This window comes from Limulus polyphemus, unplaced genomic scaffold (assembly GCF_000517525.1).
Source record: "Limulus polyphemus unplaced genomic scaffold, Limulus_polyphemus-2.1.2 Scaffold10, whole genome shotgun sequence".
Lineage (NCBI taxonomy): Eukaryota > Metazoa > Arthropoda > Merostomata > Xiphosura > Limulidae > Limulus > Limulus polyphemus.
In genome coordinates, this window is record NW_013665620.1 from 657,849 (window position 1) to 671,807 (window position 13,959).

Genomic DNA, 13,959 nt, shown 5'->3' on the forward strand with positions numbered 1-13,959 from the left:
TATATATATATATATATATTATAGTGTATTACTACAGATCAAGGTACCTGATAAAATCTTCTAAGCAAATATAATAACAAAAATAGGTCTAGTGAGACTTTCAATCAATATATAACTATAAAAATAATGCACCTAGGTACTTTGTTATTTCAGCAATATGTGACCATAGAAAAGAAGTGTCTTATAAGTCCCTCAGGCAATACATAACCACAGAAAAGAAATATCTAGTAAGTTTGGTAGACAATATATATCTATAAGAAGGCAAAAATAACAAATCATATACAACAGGAGCGTTTTCGCAAGGTCTACTTTACGAAAGCGCTTGGGTTTTTAATCCGTCTCTATTATTGATTTTTTGAACTTGCGTGTTTTCGTAACATCATAAGTAACCATAGCAAGAAATAGCTAGTGAGATATAAGCAATACATAACTACAAAAAGTAGTACCTTGTACCGATTAATACTTTGTGTGCAATTTGTTATTAAAAACAAACCTAGTAAAATCTAAGTGATGTATAGCTACAGAATAAGTACCTTGTACCCATTAATACTTTGTGTGCAATTTGTTATTAAAAACAAACCTAGTAAAATCTAAGTGATGTATAGCTACAGAATAAGTACCTTGTACCCATTAATACCTTGTGAGCAATATGTTACTAAAAACAAGCCTAGTGAGGTCTGAGTAATATATAACTTCAGGCAGAAGTACCTGGTAAATGATAAGACATTGTAAACAAGATGTAGTGGAAACGTATAAGGAGTATATTACTACAGAACGAAATTACGTAGTGGACATGCAGGAAATATGTAACTACAAGGTATTAGTGAGATCTGTGAACAATAAATAAATTTAGATTGAGGCATCTAGTTCTGATATATTTAAGCGATACACAGAATATAGCTAAAGGAGGAGGAAGCACTTGTTATCTGATAAGACCCTATAAGCATTGCATAAATACAGACCCAGGTACTTGATTCCTGGTAAGATGATATACATAATATATAACTACAGAAAAGGTACCTATTTAACTAGGTTCATTATAAGATCTTGCACGCAATATATATGTACCAAAAATAATATATTGTTAATCAGATGTGCGAGTCTAATTACAAAAAAGAGGTTCTTAATGGGCTTTGCAAGCTACAAAAATGGGATATTACTGATATATGTGAGAAAATACAACTATAAAAAAAGTTTATTATTGAGATGTGTAAAAAATATCTTACTATAAAGACAGGTGATTCTTATTGAGATCTATAAGCAAACTCTTACTACAAGAGATAGGTTCTTATTGAGATCTGTGAGCAATTATCTTACAACGAAAGAGAAGTTCTTATTCAGATTTGTAAGCAGTTATCTTACTACAAAAGATGGGTTTTATGGATATATGTAAGCAAAATCTTACTAAAAAAGATTGGTTCTTATTGAGATTTGTAAGCAAACTTTTACTACAAAAGATAGGTTCTTATTGAGATCTGTAAGCAATATATAAGTACAGAAAGAAATATCTGGTAAGATCTTGTAAGCAATATCTAGGTATGAACTTGACGAGATCCAGGGAACAGTATAGAACTATAGAAGCTGTTACTAAGTGAAATGTGTAAGCAGAAAGAGGTACTTGGTAGCTGCTAAGATGACATACATAATATGTAACTACAGAAAGAGGTACTTGCTAAGATCCTATAGAGCAGTGGTTCTCAACCTCTTTCCGGCAGAGGAATAAACTCGTTCTGATCCCGAATGTCAAGGATCACTTCTTACAACTTTTTAAGGTACTTTTATAACACATTGTAAAACAATACACTTCAGAAGCTATATTTTAAAACAATTTTTTTTCAACTGTCTTGCGGACCGGCACAAGTTCATTCATATACCGGCGATTGGGAATCCCTATTGTAAACAATATATAACTAAAGTAAGAGATATGCAGTGAAACCCTGGGAGCAATATCTACCCAAAACATAACAATATTACTCAATATCTAACCAAAACATTCCAACATGACTACATGTTACCCAATATCTACCCAAAACTTAACAGTATTACTACATGTTACCCAATATCTAACCAAAACATTACAACAGGACTACATGTTACACACTATTTAACCAAAACATTACAACATGACTACATGTTACCCAATATCTACCCAAAACATAACAATATTACTACATATTACTCAATATCTAACCAAAACATTCCAACATGACTACATGTTACCCAATATCTAACCAAAACATAACAATATTACTACATATTACTCAATATCTAACCAAAACATTCCAACATGACTACATGTTACCCAATATCTACCCAAAACATAACAATATTACTACATATTACTAATGTTGTTATGTTTTGGGTAGATATTGGGTAACATGTAGTCATGTTGTAATGTTTTGGTTAAATAGTGTGTGACGTGTAATCATGTTGGAATGTTTTGGTTAGATGTTGGGTAACATGTAGTCATGCTGTAATGTTTTGGTTAAATAGTGTGTAACATGTAGTCAGGTTGGAATGTTTTGGTTAGATATTGGGTAACATGTAGTAATATTGTTATGTTTTGGGTAGATATTGGGTAACATGTAGTCATGTTGGAATGTTTTGGTTAGATATTGACTACATGTTACCCAATATCTAACCAAAACATTCCAACATGACTACATGTTACACACTATTTAACCAAAACATTACAGCATGACTACATGTTACCCAACATCTAACCAAAACATTCCAACATGATTACACGTCACACACTATTTAACCAAAACATTACAACATGACTACATGTTACCCAACATCTAACCAAAACATTCCAACATGATTACATGTCACACACTATTTAACCAAAACATTACAACATGACTACATGTTACACACAATCTAAACACAACATTACAACATGACTACATGTTACCCAATATCTAAACAAAACATTACAACATGACAACATGTTACACACAATCTAAACACAACATTACAACATGACTACATGTTACCCAATATCTAACCAAAACATTACAACATGACTACATGTTACACAATATCTAACCAAAACATTACAACATGACTACATGTTACCCAATATCTAACCAAAACATTACAACATGACTACATGTTACACAATATCTAACCAAAACATTACAACATGACTACATGTTACACAATATCTAACCAAAATATTACAACATGACTACATGTTACACAGTATGTAACCAAAACATTACAACAGGACCACATGTCACACAGTATGTAACCAAAACATTACAATATGACTACATGTTACACACAATCTAAACACAACATTACAACATGACTACATGTTACCCAATATCTAAACAAAACATTACAACATGACTACATGTTACACAATATCTAACCAAAACATTACAACATGACTACATGTTACACAATATCTAACCAAAATATTACAACATGACTACATGTTACACAATATCTAACTAAAACATTACAACAGGACCACATGTCACACAGTATGTAACCAAAACATTACAACATGACTACATGTTACTCAATATCTAACCAAAACATTACAACATGACTACATGTTACACAATATCGGACTAAACATTACAAATCTATTAAAAGTTCAAGTTAGAGAAAAGGTGTTAGCTACACGAGGAAGTAGTATAAAGATGGTTGAATTAAACAATATACATCTGAAGCTGACTCGGTCATCTTGTCATTCATAAACATAAAACTTTACGTAAAACAACACGAATATAATTTATTTAACATCATATGGTCAGTGCTTATTGTACTTTTAACGTCTGCCATAGTAGCGTATAATGCACCAATAGATAGAATATAAAGAGTACTAAACACTCCAGTAAATATGTAATCCTACAAGTTTCCTCAGGCTTATATGTTAAATGGTAAAATCTAAACTGTTATTATTAAATGTTAACCATGCGGCAAGCACAATGTATTGACCGAAAAATTACTAATGCTGTTATTTTATACCCCATTATGTTAGTACTATAATATACAACATAACTAGATATCAGATCAATACTATATTATACAACATAACTAGATATCAGATCAATACTATATTATACAACATAACTAGATATCAGATCAATACTATATTATACAACATAACTAGATATCAGATCAATACTATATTATACAACATAACTAGATATCAAATCAATACTATAATATACAACATAACTATATGTTACATCAATACTACAAGATACAACATAACTGCACATTACATTTTTACAATAATCTACGTGTTTAATCAATACTGTGTTTTCGGATTGTATATCATATTAGTATTATTTGCGACAACAGGATTATGAGTTACAAATTAACTGTATGTGGAATGATATTGAAAGCTGTAAGAATTCTATATTTTGTAACACAATTCCATGTTGTATCAAGACTGGAAGAACTCAATGTTGCAGGGTGGTACTATGTATTGAGGATAAATGTTATATATGTCTAAATGTTGTGGTAAGATTTTTATATTTGCAGAAAAGAACATGTTTTCATGAAAACTATAAATCACACCAGTAAAATACGTTCTATTAAACTACCAGTTTGTACCATGACTACATGTTACACAATATTTACAAGTACAAAAGCTGCATGATGTATTATTTTACTTGATATCTACATGTAGAAACCAAATGTAAGCGATAATAGACTATATCAATACTTATAAGTACAAAAGCTGTATGCTCCATTATGTTACATAATTTCTACAATTACGTGTAAGCTGTAATATACTATAGTGACTATATCATTACTTATAAGTACAAAAGCTGTATGCTCCATTATGTTACATAATATTTACAAGTACATGTAAGCTGTAATATACTATGGTAACTATATCATTACTTATAAGTACAAAAGCTGTATGCTCCATTGTGTTATATAATGTCTACAAGTACATAAAAGCTGTAAGCTGTAATATGCTATAGTAACTATATCATTACTTACAAGTACAAAAACTGTATGTTGCATTATGTTACATGATATCTACAAGTACATAAAAGCTGTAATGTACTATAGTAACTATATCATTACTTACACGTACAAAAGCTGTATGCTGCATTATGTTACATGGTATCTACAAGTAGAAACCAAATGTAAGTTGTAATATGTTCTATCATTACCTACGAGTATAAAATAAATGAAAGCTGTAATATGCTGAAGAAGTTACCTTTAACGAAAATGTTGCAGTAAACGTATGTGTTTTGAATCAATGATTTTTGAAACAACACTATATCTAAATACTATTGTGTTTTTTAGCTTATTATTTTATAAATGACATTAGTTTTATAACCAGTTGAAATATGTCTATTATAATATTCGATTGTTATCGGTAGAAAAACTCGTTACAATTCCAAGAAATAAACGTACACTGGATTTGGACACATTGCAGGAGGTTCCAATCTTCCACCAGATGTCACTAGCTGCATTACTTCCTGGTTACCTCGGCCTGGGTACGGCATGTAACCTAGTGACAATACTTCCCATAACAAGACTCCGAAGGACCTGAAATAATGAGAAACAAATCTCTCAAAACATCTCTTCATCAAATGTTTTTATGCTACTCAATACAATTAGGCCGAATACTTTGAGCCCCAAATTTTGCTCAAACACATATTGTTCACACATTATTGCAAATACTGAAAGCGAAAGCAAGCAGGCGGACTGAACCGAAAGCTTATCTAAGCATTTGATATCAGCTGTTCATACACGGGCACATTCCTATTATAAAAATGCTCCAGAGGAAATCTTTACAGTAGATTCTAATCTAAAATCTTACTTACAAACAAAAAAATGTTTATCATTCTAAGTCATCGGTGCTTACCACACGTCCGTTTTTGAGGTGAAAATGCCGTCTAAGAAAGCTTCTGGTGGCATCCATTTCACAGGTAAAATGGTCTTTCCTCCCTTGCGATAATAATCAGCTCTGAAAGGAACAAGTTCAATAGACCTTTACTGCAAATTTCTTTCTATCCTTTCTTCCTAGAACGTCGCTGGGGCTGTTTGAATACTTATTAAGATACCTGAATACTTAATCCAGATACTTATCCTTTCAAGTTTCAGGTCAAAAATCTTTCTGCAGTTTTCTTAGTTTAGGAAAAGCGTCATCATTATTGATTCTTTGTATTTCGTTGGTTTGTTTATAAACATAATATATATTTAAAACTCGGGGAGTTAAATTGATAAAGAAAGGACAATATTTTTATGATTAAATAAATAGATAAACAGGTTGTAGACTTTGGATTTATTCCTAATCATCAACACTGTACAATTTTTATATAAAAAATCGCGATGCTTGATCTATTTTATGAATTTATATATGTTACGAGATAAACCTATTTCCAGGAATTCCACCTTGCATCATTAAACCTAGACAAGGGCAAATCTAAACAAAATCATGCTTCAGTGACGAACTGAAGCTTATTTACATGGTTATTATTCTGCTGTTATTAACCAAAATAATTTATTGTTTGAACACTAACGTAAATGGAGGTTACTTTATGGTGAATAAAGGCATTACAAACAGACTACATAAAATGCACATAGACTATTATTTTTTAATACTTTAACTGCTCACCGATAGATGTCTCTGGCCATGCCGAAGTCAGCTATTTTGACATCTGGGTCGCCCTCCTTCGTGGTGAGAAGACAGTTCCTAGCCGCAAGATCCCTAGACAATAAATAAGTAAATTATTACAAATAAATATTTAACATTGTGCTTTTTATAAATGTTTATGAAGTCTTACTATGACAAACGTTGCAAAAGGTTTTGCAGTCTTCCCGATAAAATATAATATTGTTTGTTTGTTGAATTTCACAAAAAAACTACTCGAGAGCTGTTTGCGCTCGCCCCTACTTTTGAAGTGACAGACTAAAAGTAATACAAATGGTAAGCCATCCGCTGTCAACTCTTGGACTACTCCTTATCAACGGTGACACTGTTCAATTTCCTACCCCACACGTTGAAAGTCGAACGCTCTAACTGCAAGACCAACTCAGACCGAATGTAATTTTACATGTAACAAATATATTACATACATCTATCTATTTTGATTTGTGTTTTTTATTGTTGGTTACGTAACACGTAATGAAATATCTCGTAGAATATATTATTTACAATTTCTTTAATTGGCAAGTATGACATAAGGAATTGCATAAAGAAATATATATAGCTAATTATTTTTTCTTTGCTTGATATTTGTTCAACTTATACTTTTTGCTATATATAAATATCCCGTTTTGAAAATGTTATTTACATTATAAGTTACTTTCGAGTATAAATGCCAAATGAGCTTTGAATGTAATAACATTAAACCTTTTTATCATAGTTCTTTTGCTTGGTATTAAAAACCATATCAGACGACAACAGAAGAGTCACAACCACGCATCAAATGAAATATTTTTACGACATTATGACGTTAGTATGACAACCGAAGTAAATTACAAGCAAACGCAAGTTACGCAGTAGAAATAAATCAATGATGTCATAACCAATCTCTCTTTCAAAACTAAAGATGACTCCAAAAAACAAATGTGAAGCTCCACCTATCATTCGATTTACGACTTGTCGCTACCTTATTCTGGTTTCGGGAAACTCCACCGAATTGTGCCAAAGGAAGGAAATCATAGTTTTAAAACAATATTATAAATTTGTTTGTTTATATGGGCTATCTATGTTGTGCCCACCACAGGAATCGAAACTCGTTTTTTGAGCGTTATAACCCTTTAAACTTACAACTGAGCCTCTAGGGGTGAATATTATATAAGACATTACTATTTCGAGTAATGCCACTGCAATCTATTTTTTGGTATTCTAAAAAGCTTCTCTGGTGAACAATTAACAAGTATACATTAGTGGTATCAATGCTGTATATTATTAAAAATTTATATAAATACAGGATAAGTGCGTTAGTAAACGACATCTCAAAACACTATCCTTATAATGATGGCTCTACTTCACTAGACAAGCTTTACTTTCATTGGCCGCAAATATTAGGTTGTTTTAGTTTAGTTACTCGCTACTCTTTAAACTGCTTTATGTTTGCGAGTATTAAATTTCTGCATCTTTAATGATCTTGAGTATGAAAAAATATTTAAAAATATTTTATTAAAACGTGGTTATAAAATAAATGATTTCAATTGTTGATCTCGATTTTTAAGTCAGTTATGATTTTCCCAATAGTATTAATTCTGTAAATGTAGTTTAACATTTTACCTGTAATGGAATCATTAAACTGACCAAAGCTACAACAACAGATTAAAATGTACGTAGCCTTACACAAACTCATTTTCACTATTCAACAACCAGTAAGATAATTCTAACAATGGATTAAAGTTTGAGAAGACTCATACGTTTTTGTCTAAAGAATAACAAATAATGATTTTTTTCTGTTATTTTTCGCCTTGAAGACAGAAGTAATTATTTTATTTTTTCGTCTTCTAACCTGTGAATGAAGTGGTGTTCTTCCAAGTACTGACAGCCTTTGCCAACATCCATGGCCATTGCCAAAAGTTTCTTCATTGTCAGATTGGATTTACTCTAGGATCAGAGAAAGCAAGTCATAGTTTTAAAACAATATTATATAACACACGGGTATTTCGAGCAGTTTATAGTAACCTATTTTTTCCATAACTTAAAATGTCAACACGTATATAGCTATTTGGACAGATATTTGTAATACATAAAGTTTGCTCTTATCCTTAAATCTGGATTTTAAGAAACAGAAAAATACAGTTCAATAAATTTTTGTTCATGAACCAGAAACATTCTATTTTACGCTACATGCTACTAGTCGGTATACTAGTGAGGGGAAATATTCATAATTCTGGTACATTTGTAGTACTTTAAGAAAAATGTTTAAAGTTGTGTAGTTTACAAAATTATGAAATGGTTGGGTAATGGGTTCCATAGTTTGCAGTCAAGGACGCTTTAGTCCCGATTTATATTTGTTTAGTATATGTATTTGGAAAAATTGGAAAGTAATATATCATACAGAAGTAACAACTAAAAATAGTGATACATGATACATGACAAGAAAATTTTATATCTATAAAAGTAATATATTACATGGCGAAATCTTTATTTCTGTATCAGCAGTATATCTATATATATCTTTTTGCTTTATACCTTCAACTACGAATAAAACTCGTATGATTATCAGCAAATGTTGAAATGAAAAAATACATAGTTTGAAATGGAATAAATATAAGCATTATAATATTACGAAATCATATTGTTAAAAACTAAAACAAACAAATCAATAAAGTATGGGTTATTTTTATTCACGTCAAATTTTCATGAAGCGTTTTAATTCACATTCTGTAAGAGTTAACCTGAAAGACTACTTTTATAGGGTTAAAAATAACTTGAGCTCCATTCCTACACACTTTTTTCATCTGGTGTTTTCAGTCTGTTACTACTACAACAGAGGAAGAGAACATAAAAATATTGGTATCACTGAATTTTAAATTGAAGGAAAATATTTAAAAATGCCTTTCGACTTCTTTTTTGCTTAAGATTAAAATCACGATAACATTTAACTGTAATTTTACAAGAATACCCCAAATGCTTATTATTTGGCGTGTGAAACCTGGTTCATTTCAGCCGTTTTGAAAGTTTACAGACAGGGGCTAGATTATTAATATCTATGTTTTTCTATCCACCATTCACGAAACGGAAAATACTCACACATTTGGGTCTAGCTTCCCTCAAAAATGTCTTCAAATCACCACCAGGAAGCAGCTCCAACACAATAAACCTGGGCATCTTATCGAAACACACACCCATAAAGTGTACAATATTTGGATGGTCAAATTTGCTATGATAATATAATAAATAATTATTAAATTTTTAAGTTTTCTGCTTAACCAAGCAGAGAAACCCCTATTAGAGAAAAAAAGTATTATTATTTTAAATTTTCTTGGAATTCAAAAACAAAGTGCTCCAACACAGTAACTTATTTCAGTAACAGGACTACAGGGTTATACTAGTAATAGCACACAGAGATCTGTACAACTGAGACTACTGGGTTGTACTAGAGATAGCACATAAAGATCTGTACCATTGGGACTACAGGGTTGTACTAGGGATAGCACACAAAGATCTGTACAATTGGGACAACAGGATTGTACTAGTGATAGCACACAAAGATCTGTTTAACTAGGACTACAGGGTTATACTAGGAATAGCACACAAAGATCTGTACAATTGGGACTACAGGGTTACACTAAGAATAGCTCACAAAGATCTGTACAACTGACACTACAGGGTTATACTAATGATAGCATGCAGAAATCTGTACAACTGGGACTACAGGGTTATACTAGTAATAGCACACAGAAATCTGCACAACTGAGACTACAGGGTTGTACTAGTGATAGTACACAAAGATCTGTACCATTGGGACTACAAGGTTGTACCAGGGATAGCACACAAAGATCTGCACAACTGGTATTACAGGTTTGTGCTAGTGATAGCACACAACGATCTGTACAATTGGGACTACAGGGTTACACTACGAATAGCACACAAAGAGCTGTACAACTGAAAATAATAAATGTTACAGAGCTGGTTTATTAAACAGTTAACAGTAAAACGTACTATTATGTTTATTCAAACTAAAACAACAACAAAAATCCATCTTTTATTAGATATCGAGTAGATATATATTAGATATTGAAGTGTTCTAGAAATTTAAAAGTCCAAATCATTAGTGGATTTTGATTGAATAATTGTTCCTTGAATTGGTATATTTTGATTGGGTTATTGTTTCTTGAATTTGTATATTTTGATTGAGTTATTGGTTCTTGAATTTGTATATTTTGATTGAGTTATTGTTTCTTGAATTTGTATGTCCTGATTGAATACACGTTTCTTGTGAGTATGTCACCAAATTCTTAGGTGATTTTGGTTTGAGTTCTATAAATTTGATTAGTAATGTCTAATATGACAAGATCTTCAGGAACGTGACACAGGACTACAGTTTGAACAGAGAGATCTAAGATCCATATCCTAATCAAACTTTTAGAAATATGACAACAGAATTATAAAGACGAGAGCTCCAAGGATAGGACTATTGCTCCATATTTTAATTTTAGTTTTCAAGCATGTTGTACCAGATTCATATCCTAATCAGACCTTTAGGAATGTCATCACAAAATTCTACCTCAATCAAAGCTTTAGTGATATTATCACAAGCCACTTTTGTGAATTTGTGCAACGAATGAAATATTTATTTTAATAATTCTATAGTTAGTGTTATATATATACATTTTTCATCAATCCTTTAGTCATCGTGCATATAAAATAAATACGTTAAAACTCCCATATGATTAAAAAAACGTTTACAATATATATTGAATACATGAATGAAATTAACATACAGCATATGATCTTATTTCTAAGTGACACTTTGACTGACTTAAAAGCTTTTGTTTTTCTAGAGTTTTCAAGAATGTATTACCTATTGTTTGGAGATTAACATGCCAAGACACCGAAACGTTCTCTTCTCCCCCACTACAAGATGAATATCTAATGTGACGCTTAGTAAAAGAACTCTATTTATTTAACTCTGATTTTTATACGTAAACGTTAAACGTATTTCAAAACATTACAATCAGTGCAAACGTTCTGATCGAGTTATCCACCAATTTTACGAGACATTTAATAGATTTTTTGTTTTTATAGAATTCTTTACAAGCTATGAAAATTCAAATTGTAATAATATTAAACTACATGTAAAATATAGACTTACCTCATTATTAAAGCTTCCATTAGAAAGTCCATTTCAGCTTGATTGGAGGACAATTCTGGTAAAGTCTTGGCAAAAATAAAAGTGGTATAATTAATAACTATAAGGTAAATCTTTGGAATCCAGCAACTAAAGTTTGAGTACGCTCAAATTCCACAGATTTAGTGTTGAGTATCAATGTTGAATCTAAGAACTAGCGTTCGAGCACGTTTAAATTCCACAGATTTAGTGGTCAGTATCAATGTTGAATCTAACAACTAACGTTTGAGTACGCTCAAATTCCACAGATTTAGTGTTGAGTATCAATGTTGAATCTAACAACTAACGTTTGAGTACGCTCAAATTCCACAGATTTAGTGTTAAGTATCAATGTTGAATCTAAGAACTAGCGTTCGAGTACGTTTAAATTCCACAGATTTAGTGGTCAGTATCAATGTTGAATCTAACAACTAACGTTTGAGTACGCTCAAATTCCACAGATTTAGTGTTGAGTATCAATGTTGAATCTAACAACTAGCGTTCGAGTACGTTTAAATTCCACAGATTTAGTGTTGAGTATCAATGTTGAATCTAAGAACTAACGTTCGAGTACGTTTAAATTCCATAAATTTTCGTGTTGAGTATTGTTGTGGCTAGCTGGGAGACGTGCACCAACGTTTTTCAATTAGTATAATGTCTTACAAAATTACTTGCAATGTTTTTCACGATTTGAAGTCTCAAGTCAGCATATGACGAAAACGTCGTAGTCTATTACGAAGTAACCTATCCAAAAACTGAATTTTTAAACATCGATAGATTTTGTTTTCCCTAAAAAATGGAGAATATTGGTATTTCAGTAGAAAACTTCTGTGGTGGCTTGGAGACGACGTTTACTGATATTGTAGCTGTACTGTACTGAAGTTTGTTACACTGTCCAAAGTCATCCTATAAATGTTTTAATTTGAATTTGACTTTAAAGTGTTTCTTTAAATGAAGTTTTAGAGGTTGGGGATGGTTTATTTTGGATGGCATAACGAGCTTCACTCACTTTCTGAAGCTCATTACACCATCCAAACTCAAAATGCTTTTTATTTTTACCTCTGGAACCTTTTTTTTTGTATAATATAGGAACAGTAAAAGTTTTCTTCGAAAAGGGTAGAAATTTATCTTTTATCCTGGAAATATATTTTATCAATAAAAATCAGACCAAATATCGATGTTAACCGCAATGTGAAAGGGTGTAGTTTGTTAGTCTTTAAACATTTAAAATTACAATTGCATATAAACATGTGCAACTAGTTTAAAATAACCTGTCTAATTGTGATAAACATATTACTACATAACATTATTTTCAGTTACTAAGGAACCAAAAAAAAACCTTTAAGCAGCAACAACGTTACCTTCACAGCTACCGGAATGTCACCTAAAAAACCACGATATACTTCTCCGAAAGCACCTTGCCCCAAGGCCCTGAAAAAAAATACAGCTTTTATTTCTCGATTGTATTGACGAACAACTTTTAACTTCACTGAAATAATTTCATCAATAATATAAAGCAAATAAAATAAAACTTTTATTTATTTCGTAATACTCAGATCAACGTACTTGACCAAGGTAAGGTTCTCTCGGGGGATTTCGTTCAGATCCTTTACTGTATACGTACTGCCACCGAATTCGTAGTTGGGATTGTAGTCAGTAAACATTCCTCCATTCTGACGTAATTGGTTCAATTGAACCTCAGGACTGCTAAGTGGTTCGTGATGGAGATCTCGAACGTGCCTCTTCCGGTATCTGTTGACTGAAATGTAATAGTTTTAGGACAAAAATCACCAAATTATCTGATCTGAAAGCAGAATATTTTTAATTTGACAAAAACTACATTATATCGCATTTATATTTTAACAAAATATGAAATATTATAGTTTAATATTTAAAAATCTCAATATACATCAGTTTGGCAGAAATTTCAAAATTTCGGGGACTAAAATAATGTAAAAAAACAAACGCCAATTGATGAACAATTAAAGAAAGGTACAATAATGTTTAAAATATCAATCGGTGAATAACTGAGGTTTACTTTGGGTAAAATGTATCGTTTAGAGTAAAATGTATAACTATAAAGCAATACACAATTTTCTGTTGGTTATGCTTTTCTGTATTATTTATAAACACTTACCGTATTTTTCGGAATATAAGACGCACC

General features: G+C 31.3%; 1 protein-coding gene across 1 annotated transcript in view; it reads right to left on the reverse strand.

Moving 5' to 3' along the window:
• LOC106478331 (leukocyte tyrosine kinase receptor-like) overlaps positions 1-13,959 on the reverse strand; it is a 41,501-nt gene that overhangs the window by 10,978 nt on the left and 16,564 nt on the right. The window contains exons 9-16 of the mRNA XM_022381969.1: positions 13,362-13,554; positions 13,157-13,226; positions 11,781-11,845; positions 9,716-9,845; positions 8,472-8,566; positions 6,605-6,697; positions 5,852-5,953; positions 5,398-5,532 (exon numbers count right to left, since the gene is read on the reverse strand). Coding sequence (XP_022237677.1) covers positions 5,398-5,532; positions 5,852-5,953; positions 6,605-6,697; positions 8,472-8,566; positions 9,716-9,845; positions 11,781-11,845; positions 13,157-13,226; positions 13,362-13,554 — 883 coding nt within the window. The remainder of the gene's footprint in view (positions 1-5,397; positions 5,533-5,851; positions 5,954-6,604; positions 6,698-8,471; positions 8,567-9,715; positions 9,846-11,780; positions 11,846-13,156; positions 13,227-13,361; positions 13,555-13,959) is intronic.